The sequence below is a fragment of the Cygnus atratus genome, chromosome 1, assembly GCF_013377495.2.
Source record: "Cygnus atratus isolate AKBS03 ecotype Queensland, Australia chromosome 1, CAtr_DNAZoo_HiC_assembly, whole genome shotgun sequence".
Classification (NCBI taxonomy): Eukaryota; Metazoa; Chordata; class Aves; order Anseriformes; family Anatidae; genus Cygnus; species Cygnus atratus.
Window position 1 is genome coordinate 66,350,219 of NC_066362.1, and position 14,979 is coordinate 66,365,197.

Here is a 14,979-nt window from a genome sequence, read left to right on the forward strand (position 1 = left end):
TTAAGACTGACATAGAATTGTTGGCATTAAAAAATCCACTACAAATTCATTGATATAGGTTTGCCCTTTAATTCTTACATCCCTAATAATGCTCTTAATTCCAAGGAAAAATTTGTAAATCTTTTATTGAAAACAGTCATCAGTCCCACTGGCATTTCTGAGTGTGAAAGGGCCAAGAAACTTCTGAGCATTTCTCTTCACACAAAAGGCACAAGACCTCACTCCTTATGTATTCGTTTGTGGCCAAACTACTTTTAAATCTGCTTCTGTCAGAACAAGATGGAGGTAAATGTCCAAGAATTTCTTCACTCCCTGCATTCTCATTTTCATTAAATGAGAGAAGTTCAAATAAGCCACCAAAGGTTCTTTAAACATATATTACCTTATTGCGAACAAAACCCTCAAATTGACAAAAGGATACAAATTTAGACAGGGTAGGTCTTATAGCACTTTTCTCATGGCTGAAAATACTTCAGAAGGGCATTAATCACATATGTTTGTTTCTAAATTACACCTGTATAAAAACATCATGTGGTGAAATAAGAGTGCGTTTCCCCTCTTTTAGCATACTAAAAGCAAGTTGTCCCACAATCTTAGTACATAAAGAATATATAAAAGTTAATACTCACATGCCGTATTACACCTTTATCCAGCAGGCTCTGCTTTTTGGCAGTCATGACAAAGTAGTGTGTATCATCTTTATAGTAGACAATGTTCTCCAAGTCAATGCCTTGTGACAGAACAAGATAGTAAAGGAACATGTTACACAGTATGTGCAAAAATGAGCTCTTTGGAAGAAAGTAAATTGAAACTACATGGTTAGAAAACCTTAGAGAGAGTGCCAAGAAACTTCCTCCCATGCTTTTGATGAGTTTAAAAATTACATCTTCAACAAAACCACAAACAGAGCATTTCACCTGTATATAGGTAATTTTTTTCAAAAATACATTTATCATCACATTAAGGTTTGTATGCAGATGTGGAGTGCAGGAAGCTAAACTCAGGATTCAGGCTTTTCTTAAGAAAAGATCTGATTTCCTGAAAACCCTCACGGAAATAAGTCCTCCATTTCTGAACAAAATGACACACATCTGAATGACACACATCTGCTTTGTACAGATGTATAGAACAGCTGTAAAAATGAGGGAAGCGAGATTTCAAAGAGAGACAGCAATGACTTACTTCCTGGCACAAGTCATTTGTTTATTGATTAAACATTGTGATACCTGAGTTACAAAGTTGCAGTAAGAAAGACAAACAGTTTTCATTGGAAATTTGGCAATTGCTGACAAACCTGTGGCTTCTCGTAGATCCTGGAAGAACTTCTGGTTGAATATGAACGCCACACCACTGATCTCTTCTACTTTGGCTTCAGCTGTGGTGTTGCGATTGATGAAGTTTGCTGTGATAGCAATCGCTAGTTTACCACGGAACTCTTTTCGGCGAAACCCTATGGGAAGGTAAAGTAGTAATGCTGAAAAATAGAGCATAGCTTCAGAGAATACTCAGCATGCCATAGACAGGTGTCCTCACAAAATAAAGGAGAGATTGGATCTGATATATTACAAACTCCGCCACTGAGAAAGCAACAATTGCTTCATCAGAAAAATAGAGGCTCTTATTTAGGAAAAAAGCTCCCCCCTCTCTTTCTTACCTCTTTCCCAAAAACTGTAATTTGCATCAAAATACTAGATAAAATTCTCTACTACACAGAAGAATATTTAGCACTTCAACTCCTACTTTCAAAATTAAGAGCTACAACACTAGCTAAAGAAAGAAGGTGGGAAAAATTATTCAGGTCAAATATCTCATTCTTTTGCTGGTGGATAGATAGAAGAAAAATATGACCCACATGTCTTGATAAAAACAGATTTCTGCGTGGACTTTTGATTTCCTTTCACTAGTCAAATGTCTTTCTAGATTTTGATCAGGACTTTGAAGTCTTTTTTCTTCGTATCTGCTCTAACTAATTTAAGAATTAGTTCTATTTTAAAGAGAATTACGGACACTTACCTTCTAAGGTGTTCCTCCTGCCATCCCCTCCAATGATTACTTCAAATTCATACTCTGATACTGGATGGGTTTTTGGATGGACCAATGCACGCCAACCTATTCCTGTTGATAAACTCCAGGTTAATGACAAAATAAACAATGCACATAGTAGAACAAATATATAAAAACACATCCATAATCCCTTTCTCACATTGTCAATAAAGATACACTGCAGGATAGCTATATTGTTGACAAGAGCTATTGCTGACTTGCACAGCCACTCTGTGTGAATCAGAGAATGCACTATGCTAGGCAGTGACATCCCCAATAACCGCTCCCTGATTATTACCTTTAAGGATCACTAAAACCTTTATAGGTTCTCTACTAGTTATTCAATTAACAGGATGCCAAAAGACAAGTAAACCACTATCTCTCACAGCAATCGGACAGTGGGTTTCACAGCGATGCAAACAGCATAACAAAGATCATTCACGGATATAAATATCCTCCGTGAATGCAAATGAAAGAGTTGTTTTAAAAAGATACTTTCTAAGTGTAATAGGGTTAAATATGTTCAGAGGAATTAGAACCTACTGTGTTTTGGATTATTTCTGCTTAGTAATTCAGGTGATTTTGCCTTACTAGAAAGAATAAAGCCTATTAAAAACTCAAGCAAAAGTGTATTGAAGATTACTCTCTTTAATGGAGCATGAGGAAAAGACTCAGAGTCATATGCAACATTAAGGAGTGGTAATCTGTGCCTCCTACCACAATTTCCCCTTTCTCTAGTACCCATTTCAACGCTACTTGCTTTCATTTTCCTGATCCTCTGGAGGGTAAACAAGCCCCTGAAATTCCACATTGACATGGATCTCTATTCCCAAGATCAAGGCAACCTTCAAAAGGATAAGCTGGAGTTGACGGATACCTGAAAAAAAGCAGATGATAGAGAAATAAGAGAAAAAGGAAAGAGCACAAGTGCACACATCTCTGTTTGATGTTACTGATAAATTGATTTAAAGGCTAGCTGCTGCTTTCTTCTTCCCACTGTGTTCCCAGCACTTCATCCAGGCAGCACTGGTGTGTAGTATCACGGCATGCCAAGAAACTTCCATGTAGCGGAAATTCCAGTCCTTCCCCAAGAAAGCAAATATTTTTTTAACATTTCAGCCCCCAAATCAACAACAAGGGAAATAACCAGAACATGCACTGCAGGAGAGGCATTAAAGAGAGCACAAGCAGGACTGCACTTTTGTCACAGATGATAATTAGCCATTTGACCAAGTTAGCTGTAATATTGAACTGCATCTTACTACTAACACCTTTGGGTTAGTGGGGGCATAACAAGTTCCTCATCACCTCTTTCCACGTAAATTAGCGTAGGTAGCAGGTACAAAAACTACAGTGTGGCAAACGACTAACTTGAAGGAAAACACCTTGCTGCCACATTTCAGATACTGAAATGAAGAAGTGCTCCACCTAAATACCAAATTTCATCTGTGCTGAGATACGAAAGAAGATGACAAAGTATTGGCAGAATAAAAATAACAAGAAATTGGAAGAGAAAAATAAATCTGCAACACCAAAGTTAAAAAGTCTTTCAGTTTTAGCATTCATTTCCCCTCAAAAAAAAAAAAAGAAAAAAAAAAGCTTTTGCATTGAACAAGAAGCTAAATCTCACCTACTATGTTTGTCTCAATTTATACTTCCACTTATGCCCTGTGGTGAACACAGACTGGTGGGCAAACTAACCCGTCTGGTAAATTTTTGAAAGAAGAAGTGAAAAATGGTAGCTCTTGCCCTACTGAAGTGTGCAGCTTTCAAAAGAGAAAGTTTTCTCAGAATTTGAGAATTATCAAAATTATTCTCCATTTCAAAGTGCAAACATTTATTTAATTAAAATCTATTCAGAGGATGGTGGTGTTCTTGAAAACATCTTCACCACTCTTCCAAAATTTAACAATGTTAAAACTGCTCCTCCATTTTCCAGATCAACATTCAAAAGAATGTTCAAAAACATTCAGTAATTAAAAAACAAACAAACAAACAAAACACCTCACACACAATGTTCAAGAGCAACAGAATAATGTGGCAGCTGCAGGAATGTAACAGGAAAAATAGGAAAGCGATCCATCAGGGGGAAAAAAGCTTTGAACCTTAGATGTACTTTTCAGTATATGAAAAAGTTAGGTCTCAGAAACTAGCAGTTATAAAAGATACCAGATATACGTTGTACGTTTGATCATTCCATGGCACGACCTATTTCTTTCACATGTGGGTCTAGCCCAAACTGTGCTACGCAAAGGTAATGCTGCATTACACCATACAGATGTGAGAGCAGTGGCAGGTGCAGGATGCATTTCAATGAGTTACCCCCTGCCCTCAGCCACCTCTCCCCTGTGAAGAAGAAGTGCTGCCATACCTAGCAGCGGCTGTACTTACTGATATGGTCTATGGATCCTGCACAGAATTTGCCATAAAACTTCTTGGCGCCAAGACCCCTCAAGTCATGTATTGTGAATGGCCACAAGTGCAGGACATTATTGCGGGAAAAGGCATCCCTCTTTTCTATGACCACCACCTTGGCTCCTAGGAATGACAGGTCGATGGCTGTGCGAAGGCCACAAGGTCCAGCCCCAATTATCAGACACTGCAAAGCAACCAAGTACACAATAACTTCACAGTCCAAGGAGGAAAAAGGTATTTTTACCATAGGTTCAAAGCATCCTAGCATCAGTCTTTCTATTGTTACCTGCCATGCTCTGGCACGGATACGTTCAAGCAGTACCTGCAACCTGAAAATGAAACATATCACAGAGAAATGAAAAGTTTGGAGAAACAGGCAAGTAACCTGCCTCTTTCCAACCCTTCTTTGAAGAAGAGCTGCCAAGGTGTGCTCTCCAAGCTATATAAGCACGTGGAGAACAGCAATATTTCTGAAGGCTTCTCCTCCACTTTCCAACCACGTTTTCTGTTCTGAGAGGAAAGTAGCCTTTTCCTCTCTTCTTCCAATCAACACTGAGCTGCACAGGAACGGTTAGTGCAGAAAAACACAATGCTTTTATAACCATCATCACTTAGAGTAGCACAGACAGCAGGCAAGTCAAAGCACTCTAACTTAGGTGTATGCTGGTGCTTCTATTATTGCAGCAAGGGAACCTCCAGGTAAGTAAATACAAACTTTGTGTCACAAGAGCATTTTTATCAAAATACGTTTTCTTCAATGTAACCTTTGTCATATCAAAAGTCTTTCACCTCACATCTTTTTCCACTCTGCTCACAAACACTGTTAGAGGCTAATACATGACTTGAGAATGTAAAATACTTGCATACCTAGTGTTGGAAGTACTTTCTGGGAAACAGAAGAATACAGCAAGATATTTTAAGATTAAAAATCCAAGACAGTCAGCTGACACTTCTCACCTAGGGGAACTGAAGTCCACAGAGAGAGATGGCATGTCTGTATGTATTCACATGAATATAGGGCACAGTCCATTTTGTTGTACCAGTTTTGTACTTTTTTTTTCCTATTGACTATAAGCCAGACCCACCAAATAAAAAGCCACCAAAGTGGTGACTGTTGCTGTCATGTGAGTATTTTCCAGATCCTTACATACCCTTACAGCTGGACAAGAAAACTCTTTGAGAAATTCTTAAAGATGCTAAAACTTACTCAGAACCTAACCTTCTGATTAAACAGCCTATCCCAAAACAAAGATCTTTGTTCTCTAATAGTCCTCATATGTCAATTTCTACAGGTCGCCACATTTTAACCTGTTATTTGCTAGGACGTATATTCTGCAAATGAAGTGAAATGACAAATATAAAGCCTAAATGATAATCAAACAGTTCAGGTTGCAGCAGTAAAGAATTAACAGCTGACATGCAAATTCTAACAGGGCTACTGTATCATGTAACAGGTCATACAAACCTAAGGGCAGAGATCCAAGTCTAGAGAATAGAGAAGGGAAGGATAACGGCACTATTTATTTAGTAGCTTTGGGGACCTGAAGGCATATGTCAAAAAGGCAGCCCAACCACTGGACTATTAGCAATGCGATTACAAAATAGACTTGAATATTGAACACGTGTCCGACTCGGAATTTCTAAAGAGACAATCAGCTAATATCTAGTGCATTCTTCCAGTTCAATACTGTGGGTTAAGTATAACTCCCCAACATCACTTAATTTTGTTTTTAAAACTTGTAAGAAAACTGGCTGAGTGTGTCATATTTAACCATGTAATAATTTTGCTAATCTGACAACTACAATCTTCAAAGAGATTGCATTCAATAACAACACAACCACACTGAGACGGGCAAATTCTATTCTTTGATAACTTTCCCAGTATAAAATGGTTACAATGGAGAACACAACACAAAATGAATTATACTAAAATCAGACTATTCAAACTCAGGTCTACGTAATCAAATTAAAAACTAATTACCTGTAATTTTGTCACAGAAATGTAAAGACCATTTTTTTCTACAAGCTTTTTTTTTTTTTTTCCCCACACGCAAGGATGTGGTTAATATCCAGTTTATGTTTAGGACTCTAGATGTTGTGGATGTAAAATACATGATACTCAGCAAAGCCACTCATGGCCAAGTTTGCCACCTTGTTTTAAAAAATGCTGTTATAAAACACAGCAAGTTGTAGGGACAATTAAAATCAGAAGAAAATATTCTGTTCCCTTTTCCACCTCTCGTGACTCCTCCAGTTTCTAATCCCTTATAGAAAACTAAGTTCTGGTTCTTTCACAGGCAGCAGCAGGCACGGGAGATGCCAAGCACAGCCAAGTCAATAAAGGCAGTTCTTGTCGTTCCTTCTTCTCTTTCCCCACAATGACTCCAAACAACTGTTGCAGAGTGCTAAAGCAATCTCACCCTTCACAAACACATCTTGCTCAAGATCCTTCAGATAAATTATATTTAGTTGCCAGTAACAACACCATGGTAATGTAACATAAAAGGCAAACTGAAATTCTGTATTCTCTGTATAATCAACAAAGAGAAAGAAGTCCACGAATGGAGAATCATCTTCTTGTTCTCTTCTGAGGTGCTCAGGCTAAATGAATAAAGGGACTAGTGTAAATGTTTGCAATTATTTACACTTGAACAAAGCATCACACGCAAATCTTGCTTTCATGAACTATACCCCCAATTATCTGAATTCTGGTTAACCGGGACACTGGCCACATGATGTACAAAGTGCCCAACTCTGGTCATGGCACTTCACCCCAACACAACTTATAAATAGGCAAGTGGGAACTAAGCACCAGAGGATGAGATCTTCAAAACTGCTATATGTTGAAATACATAGAAGCCAATCTTACTAAGGAAATGATCGGTATCTGTTCTAATAACATGGGTAAAATCTTAAGCTTTGTTTAAAATTCTATCATTTCCACATGCCCACTTATATTTCTGTATTTTTAATTAGTGGTTTGTAAATTACATTAAAAATTTGGAAAATAAAACTAAGTGAGGCAGGAGACATCAAATCAGACATTATTCAGTTCCCAGAATGCTTCTACTTTGAATAGTTGTGATTATCTCTTAAGAATTACATACAAACTTTTAATGGCAGATGCCACTAGGGTAGGAAACAAGTCATTAACAGAAATATATATGAAAAATATAAAAATAATACACACACATATCATTTCTTTATATAAAAATAGTCAACAAAGTTTATGTTTAATGCCATACAAAAATAATTTATCATCACAGGTATGTATTAAATTTAAGACGTACTAACAAATAAAATGTTATTTTAAACTAAATTTCACCTCCCCTCAGCTACCTAATTTCACTGCTCAAAATGACTTGAATCCCAGCTCCACCGTCCTATATGTTTCTGGGTTGGGGCAGACAGGTGCCACCCTTTTTACCTGCATTTCTACTGAGCATCTCACCAACGGCTTCTCAGAAACACTGGCAAATACGACCTGCCTCCCCTCCTTGTTCTCTTCTCCTTTACTTTCTCTCTTCTGCTTACCCTCCCCTTCCTCTAGAAGGAACCAGCTCAGTGTGAATGATGACCAACACTGCCTAATTGTTTCATTGTTTTCCAAGTTGATCTATATGCATCTGCTATCTATAATTTGAAGTAACAATTATAAACTTTTTAAGTTTATATTCCGCATTATTTCCACAACAGCCAGGACAAATGGACCTTGGTCCATCAGTGATTTATACAAGTGTTATTTTAGTACTTAATTATGAATTTCACCATCTATATGAAAATGGTAACTGGAAAGTGAAACAATCAAGGAAATAACTTTCTAATATCTAGTTGGAAATCAAACTTCAGTCCTCACATCTGAAACAACTGACTATATCATGAACAGGATTATATCCCCCTCAGTTCTCTACTAGGTGAATTAGTCATTAATTTCTCTTATCAATTAAGATATCTCTTTTTCCAAAAAAGTTAATAGATGCTTTTCTTTCTCTTGTATATTAACTTCAATGAAGGAGGACAGAAGCCTGTTCTAATTTTATTATATTCCACACTATCTTCCTTTTTTTTTTTTAAAGAAGTGTATGATTACTTGCAAAAATAACTTACTCCATAAACATTTTTAATGATGTGAAGAAATGTCTTTCAGTAACAAAATAAGTAAGCTCAGACTGTAGCATCAAACAAGGGTGTATGTAGCACAAATACCAGCTCACAGCAATCGAGGTAAAATAAATTGGAAGAGGTGCATTAAAGCAGAAATTCCTTACAGTAAATACCACACATACCAATCTTTTAAAAGGAATTGGTATGGTTTCCACATTGTGGTTTTGTTTTTTTCTCTGAAATTCAAGCAATTGCTTCCTAAATAATGCTAAATTGAACATTTTGCCAATTTGGCAGGCAAGTTAGCATTTATCAAGAGACATGAGACTTTTAGAAATTAAAAGGGATGCACTTCAAAAAAATCCAGACATACGTATTTTGTATCTAAACCCCAACAGAAAATTTCATAACCCGGTTATTATCTAGTTTAAAAAACAAGCGAACAAAAACAAACAAAAAAACAACTACCAAGATACAAGCCTACAAAAGAAGATTTTATAACTCAATCTCACTTACAGTATTGACGCCACAAAAAACATAAAACACATTTTGACTCCCATGAATACATCTCCACAGAGGATCACTTTCCTTACCTTTGTGTTGGCGCATGCTTTCCCCTTCTTATAGTCCTTATGGCTGCCCCTCTTATCCAATTTGGCCCACAAGGCTTTGGCTTTCCAGTAATTTAGCTTGGACTTGAGTTTGTGATAGAAAGAACGATAGTCCTTGGGCTTTAGTTCTAGGTAGTCACAGAGCTCCTGGAAAGCCTTGAGAGTCCCCTTGCATGTTGAAGCCTGGACAAATCTGTCGAAGAGAACATGAGCCTGGTTCACCTTCTCGTTCTTACTTTCCTCCATGCTTCACACGCGGCAGCTGCCCTGGGGGGCAGCTGTTCTCTTCCAGTCTGCCAGATTTCCCAGTGTTGCTCGGCTGAGACACTTTCACCTCTGGCTTACGAGCATTATCAACCTATGAAATAAAAAGAAGAAAATGTAACTGAGTTTGTTCTTTGCTTTTTTTTTTGCTTTCCAAAATGATGTCTGTGCCCACTAAACTCAGAGCCCAGACTCTCAGTACCTAATGAAGAAAGTCCTAAATGAGTCAACTGATCAATAATACCCCAAGGAGTCCTGACTGAGTTCACTGAAGCATGGCCTTCCAAAGCCCACCAAGGCTCTCTTCAGGCAGTGGCACATCTCTTCTCTGTTAAATCACAGAATACTTTACCTGAGCCAGTACACCTAAAAAGTTTTATTAAAACTCTTGTTACATATAAATAGCAGAGAAGTTACAAGTCAACTGGCAGATGTTAGGTATCTTTGGAAGCAGACAGAAGTTTTGAAACAAAAGATAGAGACTTAATAATGTAGCAGTGACTGTGATAACAAGATCACTGTGTTAATACCACAGCAATGGGTACATGCTGCTCTTGAAAACACAACCACCCCCAAGTATTTTAGGGGTTAGATTTCCATCAGTAAAAGAAGGTTTGGTCCTCTCCTTCAAAAACAACATGTCTTTATCCATGATAAAGAGAAGAGGAAACAGAATGGCATATCACCAACTGGTATTTCTGTTTGAGAGTGCTTGCAAACAGTGCTTTTGTACACGACATGACAAATGCAATGAGGGCTGCTGCAATCCTAGAAAGAAGTTAGACCTAACAGCAATCAAACACTTAAGAAAAGATGTCAAGACTGAAAAAAATACCCACTTGCATTGCATCAAGCAGTATAAACACTTGCCTCACTTAGAGTCTGTGGGTATATTCCTGTCTCAGTAAGCAAGCAGCCTAAAAGAAAACTGCAAACTGTCTGCTGTATTTTCTGTGTGGAATTCTCAGACTATTTCCTCAATTTTGTGGTTTTCAACTTTTTTTGATATGCAGATCCCTACAGCATTTCAGGTGGTAGCTGGTGTCCTCAGCAGATGAAATATGCTAACAGGAGGTCTGCTATGCTTAGTTGCTTTTGTAGGATCTCTCAGAAGTACAAATTGTTTGGATCACAAACAGCAGATTTTGTTTAAAGAATAGCTATTTTTCTCTCTCTATCTTTTATATATAATAAAGCTTTTTCTTCCTTTTATGTAGAAGTACATACATATAAGATATAAACAATTACTCTGCCCTCTAAGAAAGAATACTTCTGTTTAATCTTCAGGTAGGGGAGGGCAGCATGGGAACATATACTGGAACTATGAAAGTGAAAACATTTCTGAGGTGCTTTTTCTCCTTTTTTTTTTTTTTTTTTTTTTTTTGCAAAGGGTATTAAGGTGAAAAAGGAAATATGTGGACTCGGATAAAACCTTTTAGATTCTCACCAGCTCTTTTCCTGCTTCCAGCAGACAGGCAGCCAAGTCAAACATTACAGCTCATGTCTCTTCCCCTCTAGTATGACAGCTCTGCAGCAGCTTATGTAGGCACTCCTGTTTTCCAACCTAACACGGTATTTATTGCTTAAATTTAGAAATAGCAAAGGAGACCTGGAAGCCTTTACATCCCCAAACCGTTCATTATTAAAAATAAAAATTCCTGCAAAAGTCACTGGATAACAATTGGTTATACCAGAGAAAGTGATTCTGATTTATTAGGTCAACTGCCTTAGATGACTCAGTACAAACAAAGCTGTTTCTCTGACTGGCTGATACTGGTGTCATGTCCACATCAGCACTGCTCACTAAGCAGTATGGAACGAAATACTTTCCTTCTTTTTGATCTTAACTTCACTGTTGTGAAGCTGGAAATGTACTCCAGGCTTGCACCTCAGGGCAACTGCTCCACTTCTCTAAGACACTGTGCTTTAAGCCTGCATCTCCTCTTCAGTTCTCAAGAACGTCATAAAGAGCCCCAACAAATCCCCTCTTATGTTGAAGGAGTAATTTAAGTGCATCTGGTAACAGAGATGTAACAAGATACCTACAATCTAAAGCCATATGCCTCATTTACCACCAGCACAATGTTTCACATTGAATACTATTTTGTGTTATATTTCCTGTCTCTTGCACTCTGCCACCCGAGCGCTCACTTTACACCAGCACTTCAGATGACTGACACAACTCTTCCTAAGAATAAGCAATAGAAGTTACACGACCTAAATTCAGTGGAGCGGCAATTTCAGCCTGTTGGGCCACAGTCCATTACTGATATATCCAGGTGTGATGACAGCTTTGGTTTCACTTCTTGCTCTTGCTCCTGCCGTACTTTCAGCAGAGGAGTGAAGCGGCGCTGATTCTGCACTGCACAGCGAGGCCTCCAAGTTAAAATCCACCCCGAGAGCTCTGTGTTCAAGGCTTGCCAAGCCAGGCGACAAACCTGCCAAAGCAGGTCATTTTACTCGGCGCAACCAGAGCGGCACGTTAATTTCACTATACTGCCTACATCCTATTTCACACCGGCTGTTAAGTCAGTTATGCCCACAGGTGAAGTACAGAGGCTTCAGTGACTGCAATCAGTCACTCCTCAGAACTCCGCATTCTTGATGTAAACACCCAAAGCGCTTGGAACCTATGAGCAACGTGTTAGAGAGCATGGAAATTACAGGAGGCAAAGCAAGGGCAGGCAGGAATTATTTGCCAGGTTTCCAGGGTATTTGTATGCCCTGTTGGCTCTCCTGCAAGCCTGCAGTATCCTGCATGTTTTGTCTCGAGGCAGCTGATTGCTGACTCAGAAGCTCTGTAAATTCCTTGGCTGAAGCACTGGGAGAGAAAGACAAAGCCTGTGAAAAAACGCATGCAAGAACAGCGTTCATGTTGCTATTTACAATAATAGCAAGAGGTTGTCACTGACTCATGCCTGCAAGTACGCTCAGGATCTCCAGCTCTTGCCCAGGACAAAGGAACCCAATGAAAAACAGAAACAGACAATGAATAGTTCCAGGTGCTGCTTCCTTCCCCCTCCCACAGTCACCACAGATGCATGAATATGAATATTTTACCAAACACATGCATGAGAAAGAAAGTCCAGTGCCTGCAATGCTCACCCCCTCCTTCTACCAAATGGAAGAAACAGGAAGGGATTTTGAAAGTGACACGTGGGTGATTTTGGGTGTACACATTCAAATTCCTGCAAATCCAGGGCTCCTATACTCCAGACAAATACGGTGCCATTCTAGAAATCACCTCCCTTACACTTTCAATCCAGATTTTTGTTAAAAGTGCTCATTTAACTAATGACTTAGTCCTGGAAAAGTAAAGTATTTTAGTATGGGAATGTATTTTCCAGCATTCTCCTCCATTTTTTCCAGCTGTAACTACTGACTTAATTCCATCTAAATTCACAGATTGTTCTGTCCAGCTCAAAACAGCATTTCAAGCGGATAAAACGTTTGCCAAAGTAACTGCCCCGATCCACTTCTGAGTGCTGAGTTTCTCTGAGCACCATGCAAGTACTTGCTTATATTCTGGTTGTTTCACAGCTGGGCAAATGCTGCAGATGTACCCTCAACAGACAAAGCTCTAAGAAGGCAGCGATCAACAACGCGTGGTACTGTACGAAACCTAAAGGCAAGTTGGTCCTTCAACCGTAAAACTACCAGTGGCTCCAAGAGCCCCATTGCCCATTGATCTCATCCTTTCCAAAATATTTCCAGTTGCCCAGCCACTCTCCATGTCCTTGCCTCCCCTTCATGGCCCCTCACCTTCTGCCTAAGCAAGGCTCAGTAACACGCTCTGGAAACTCTGAGCTTACTGTAGCACCGCAGCCAGCACACACTTGCAACTTGGCTAGCAAAAGCCTAAGAACAGATTATATTGTTAAGCTTATGCTGCAGACAGTGGGGACACCTATTTTTGTCCCACTCCTCCACCCAGCCACCAGTTTTCTTGTAGGAAATTAATTACCTTCAAGACTTTTATTCCCTGTCAACTCTGGATGAAATCGTTCCAAAGTTATTAAGGATGAACTGAAAAGCAGATGGACGAACAACTCAATCCCATAAGCTTCCCTTCTATAGGAAACCACACTAAAGAAAGTCCTTATTCCAACAAATGAAAAAGCTCTGTTTCCATTTCCAGGATTTGATTTATTTTCACTTTTAGCTAAAACTAAAGAAATGGCCTTTGCTACAATATGTTCATCACATTCTAAGTCATCACAGATATCAAAAAGTGCAGGTTTAGGGTGGCTGCAAGGCTGTGGAACAGATGGCAAAAAGAGGACAGTTTTGACAAGAAAAGCTAAAAAAAAAAAGCAATTATTTTAGCTCCATATTATGTGCAGACAAGAAATGAGAAAGCAGGAGGACAAAAGGGTGGGGCTGCCATTGTCTGCAGCTTCCCCTTTTATACCAGATGGAAAAAAGGAATGTCAGTACAGTTTTAAGATGGTATTTAGATTTGCTCTCGTTCATAAAATTTGACATGCAAGCAAATACACTGGGCAATAAATGTTTCTGTTATACACACTTATCAAACCTGATTTAGTGGGCTTCTGTCCACCACAATGGGGTGAATCAGTTGGGTCTCCATCTGTTTCCTTCCTCATCCCATCAAGCCAGAGCAAGAGTAGGAGAAAGAGAAATCAGATACAAACTTGTTGCAAATACAAGAACCCATTCTTAATAAGAAGATCAAGGCATATGTACGAACAGGTCACACAGAACTGTCACATGGAGAAAACAGTCCAGTAATGATTTGAAAAGAAATACTATTACATCCAAGAACATGGAAACAAATACAGTGGCAGCTACAGATATTTGGTTCCCAATTTTATATGAAGGTACTGAATAAAAATATGTAGATTGTTCTTTACTAGCCAGTTCTTAAGTGCCATAAAATGTTTACCAAAAACATTAGACCTACAAAATGAAACCTTTTATTTACATTAATTCAGCAAACATATTCTGTTGCTCTGTCACACACTTCTCTTTGATCAAATCACAGTCCTTATACTGAATGAATGCCTACATAAAAAGAGAAAAAAGGAGGCCAAGAAACAGATCAGCTGTCTTCTTTCCTCAATTTGATAAGAATCAATGTCCCAAAAAGTTCTACCTAGGATTTTCCCTCTGGTCTTTGGGGGAAAGCTGCTTAGCTTAGGCACTGCAAGTCCTATATGCCCATTGACCATTTTAGCCAGTTTCTCTGAATCATAAAGGGTGCTTAACCAAAAACTCCAAACAAAATAAAAGAAGACAAAGAAATGACACCATGGAAGAGGAAGAGGTAACTGCCCCCTTATCGAATGGGTAAGGAAATAGTAGGCCTTCCGGATGGCTGTCAAATTGTAAGACCAGCTTCAGGACGGACCAGCTTAACTCCCTGAATATACCTGTGACACAGCCACGTACCAGGGAGATCCCTCACAGCACTAACCTTCACATGGGGCCAGCAGTAACCAATGCAGTGATCCCTTCTCACCTAGAACCTACTTGTCAACTGTGTGACTGAGAAGCTGGGTACACATCTTGGAACTGTCAC

The 14,979-nt window shown here is 38.9% G+C and overlaps 1 protein-coding gene across 6 annotated transcripts in view; it reads right to left on the reverse strand.

The window, feature by feature from the left end:
* Positions 1-14,979, reverse strand: part of MICAL3 (microtubule associated monooxygenase, calponin and LIM domain containing 3) — a 158,955-nt gene that overhangs the window by 98,732 nt on the left and 45,244 nt on the right. For 5 of the 6 annotated variants that reach the window (XM_050715470.1, XM_050715459.1, XM_050715466.1 and 2 more), the window contains exons 2-7: positions 9,156-9,531; positions 4,435-4,642; positions 2,804-2,920; positions 2,014-2,115; positions 1,295-1,450; positions 630-730 (exon numbers count right to left, since the gene is read on the reverse strand). In XM_050715470.1, the coding sequence (XP_050571427.1) occupies positions 630-730; positions 1,295-1,450; positions 2,014-2,115; positions 2,804-2,920; positions 4,435-4,642; positions 9,156-9,419 (948 nt within the window). In that variant the 5' untranslated portion in view covers positions 9,420-9,531. Of the gene's footprint in view, positions 1-358; positions 515-629; positions 731-1,294; positions 1,451-2,013; positions 2,116-2,803; positions 2,921-4,434; positions 4,643-9,155; positions 9,532-14,979 lie in introns of those variants that run through there. The other variant, XM_035550764.2, reaches the window with a different exon arrangement.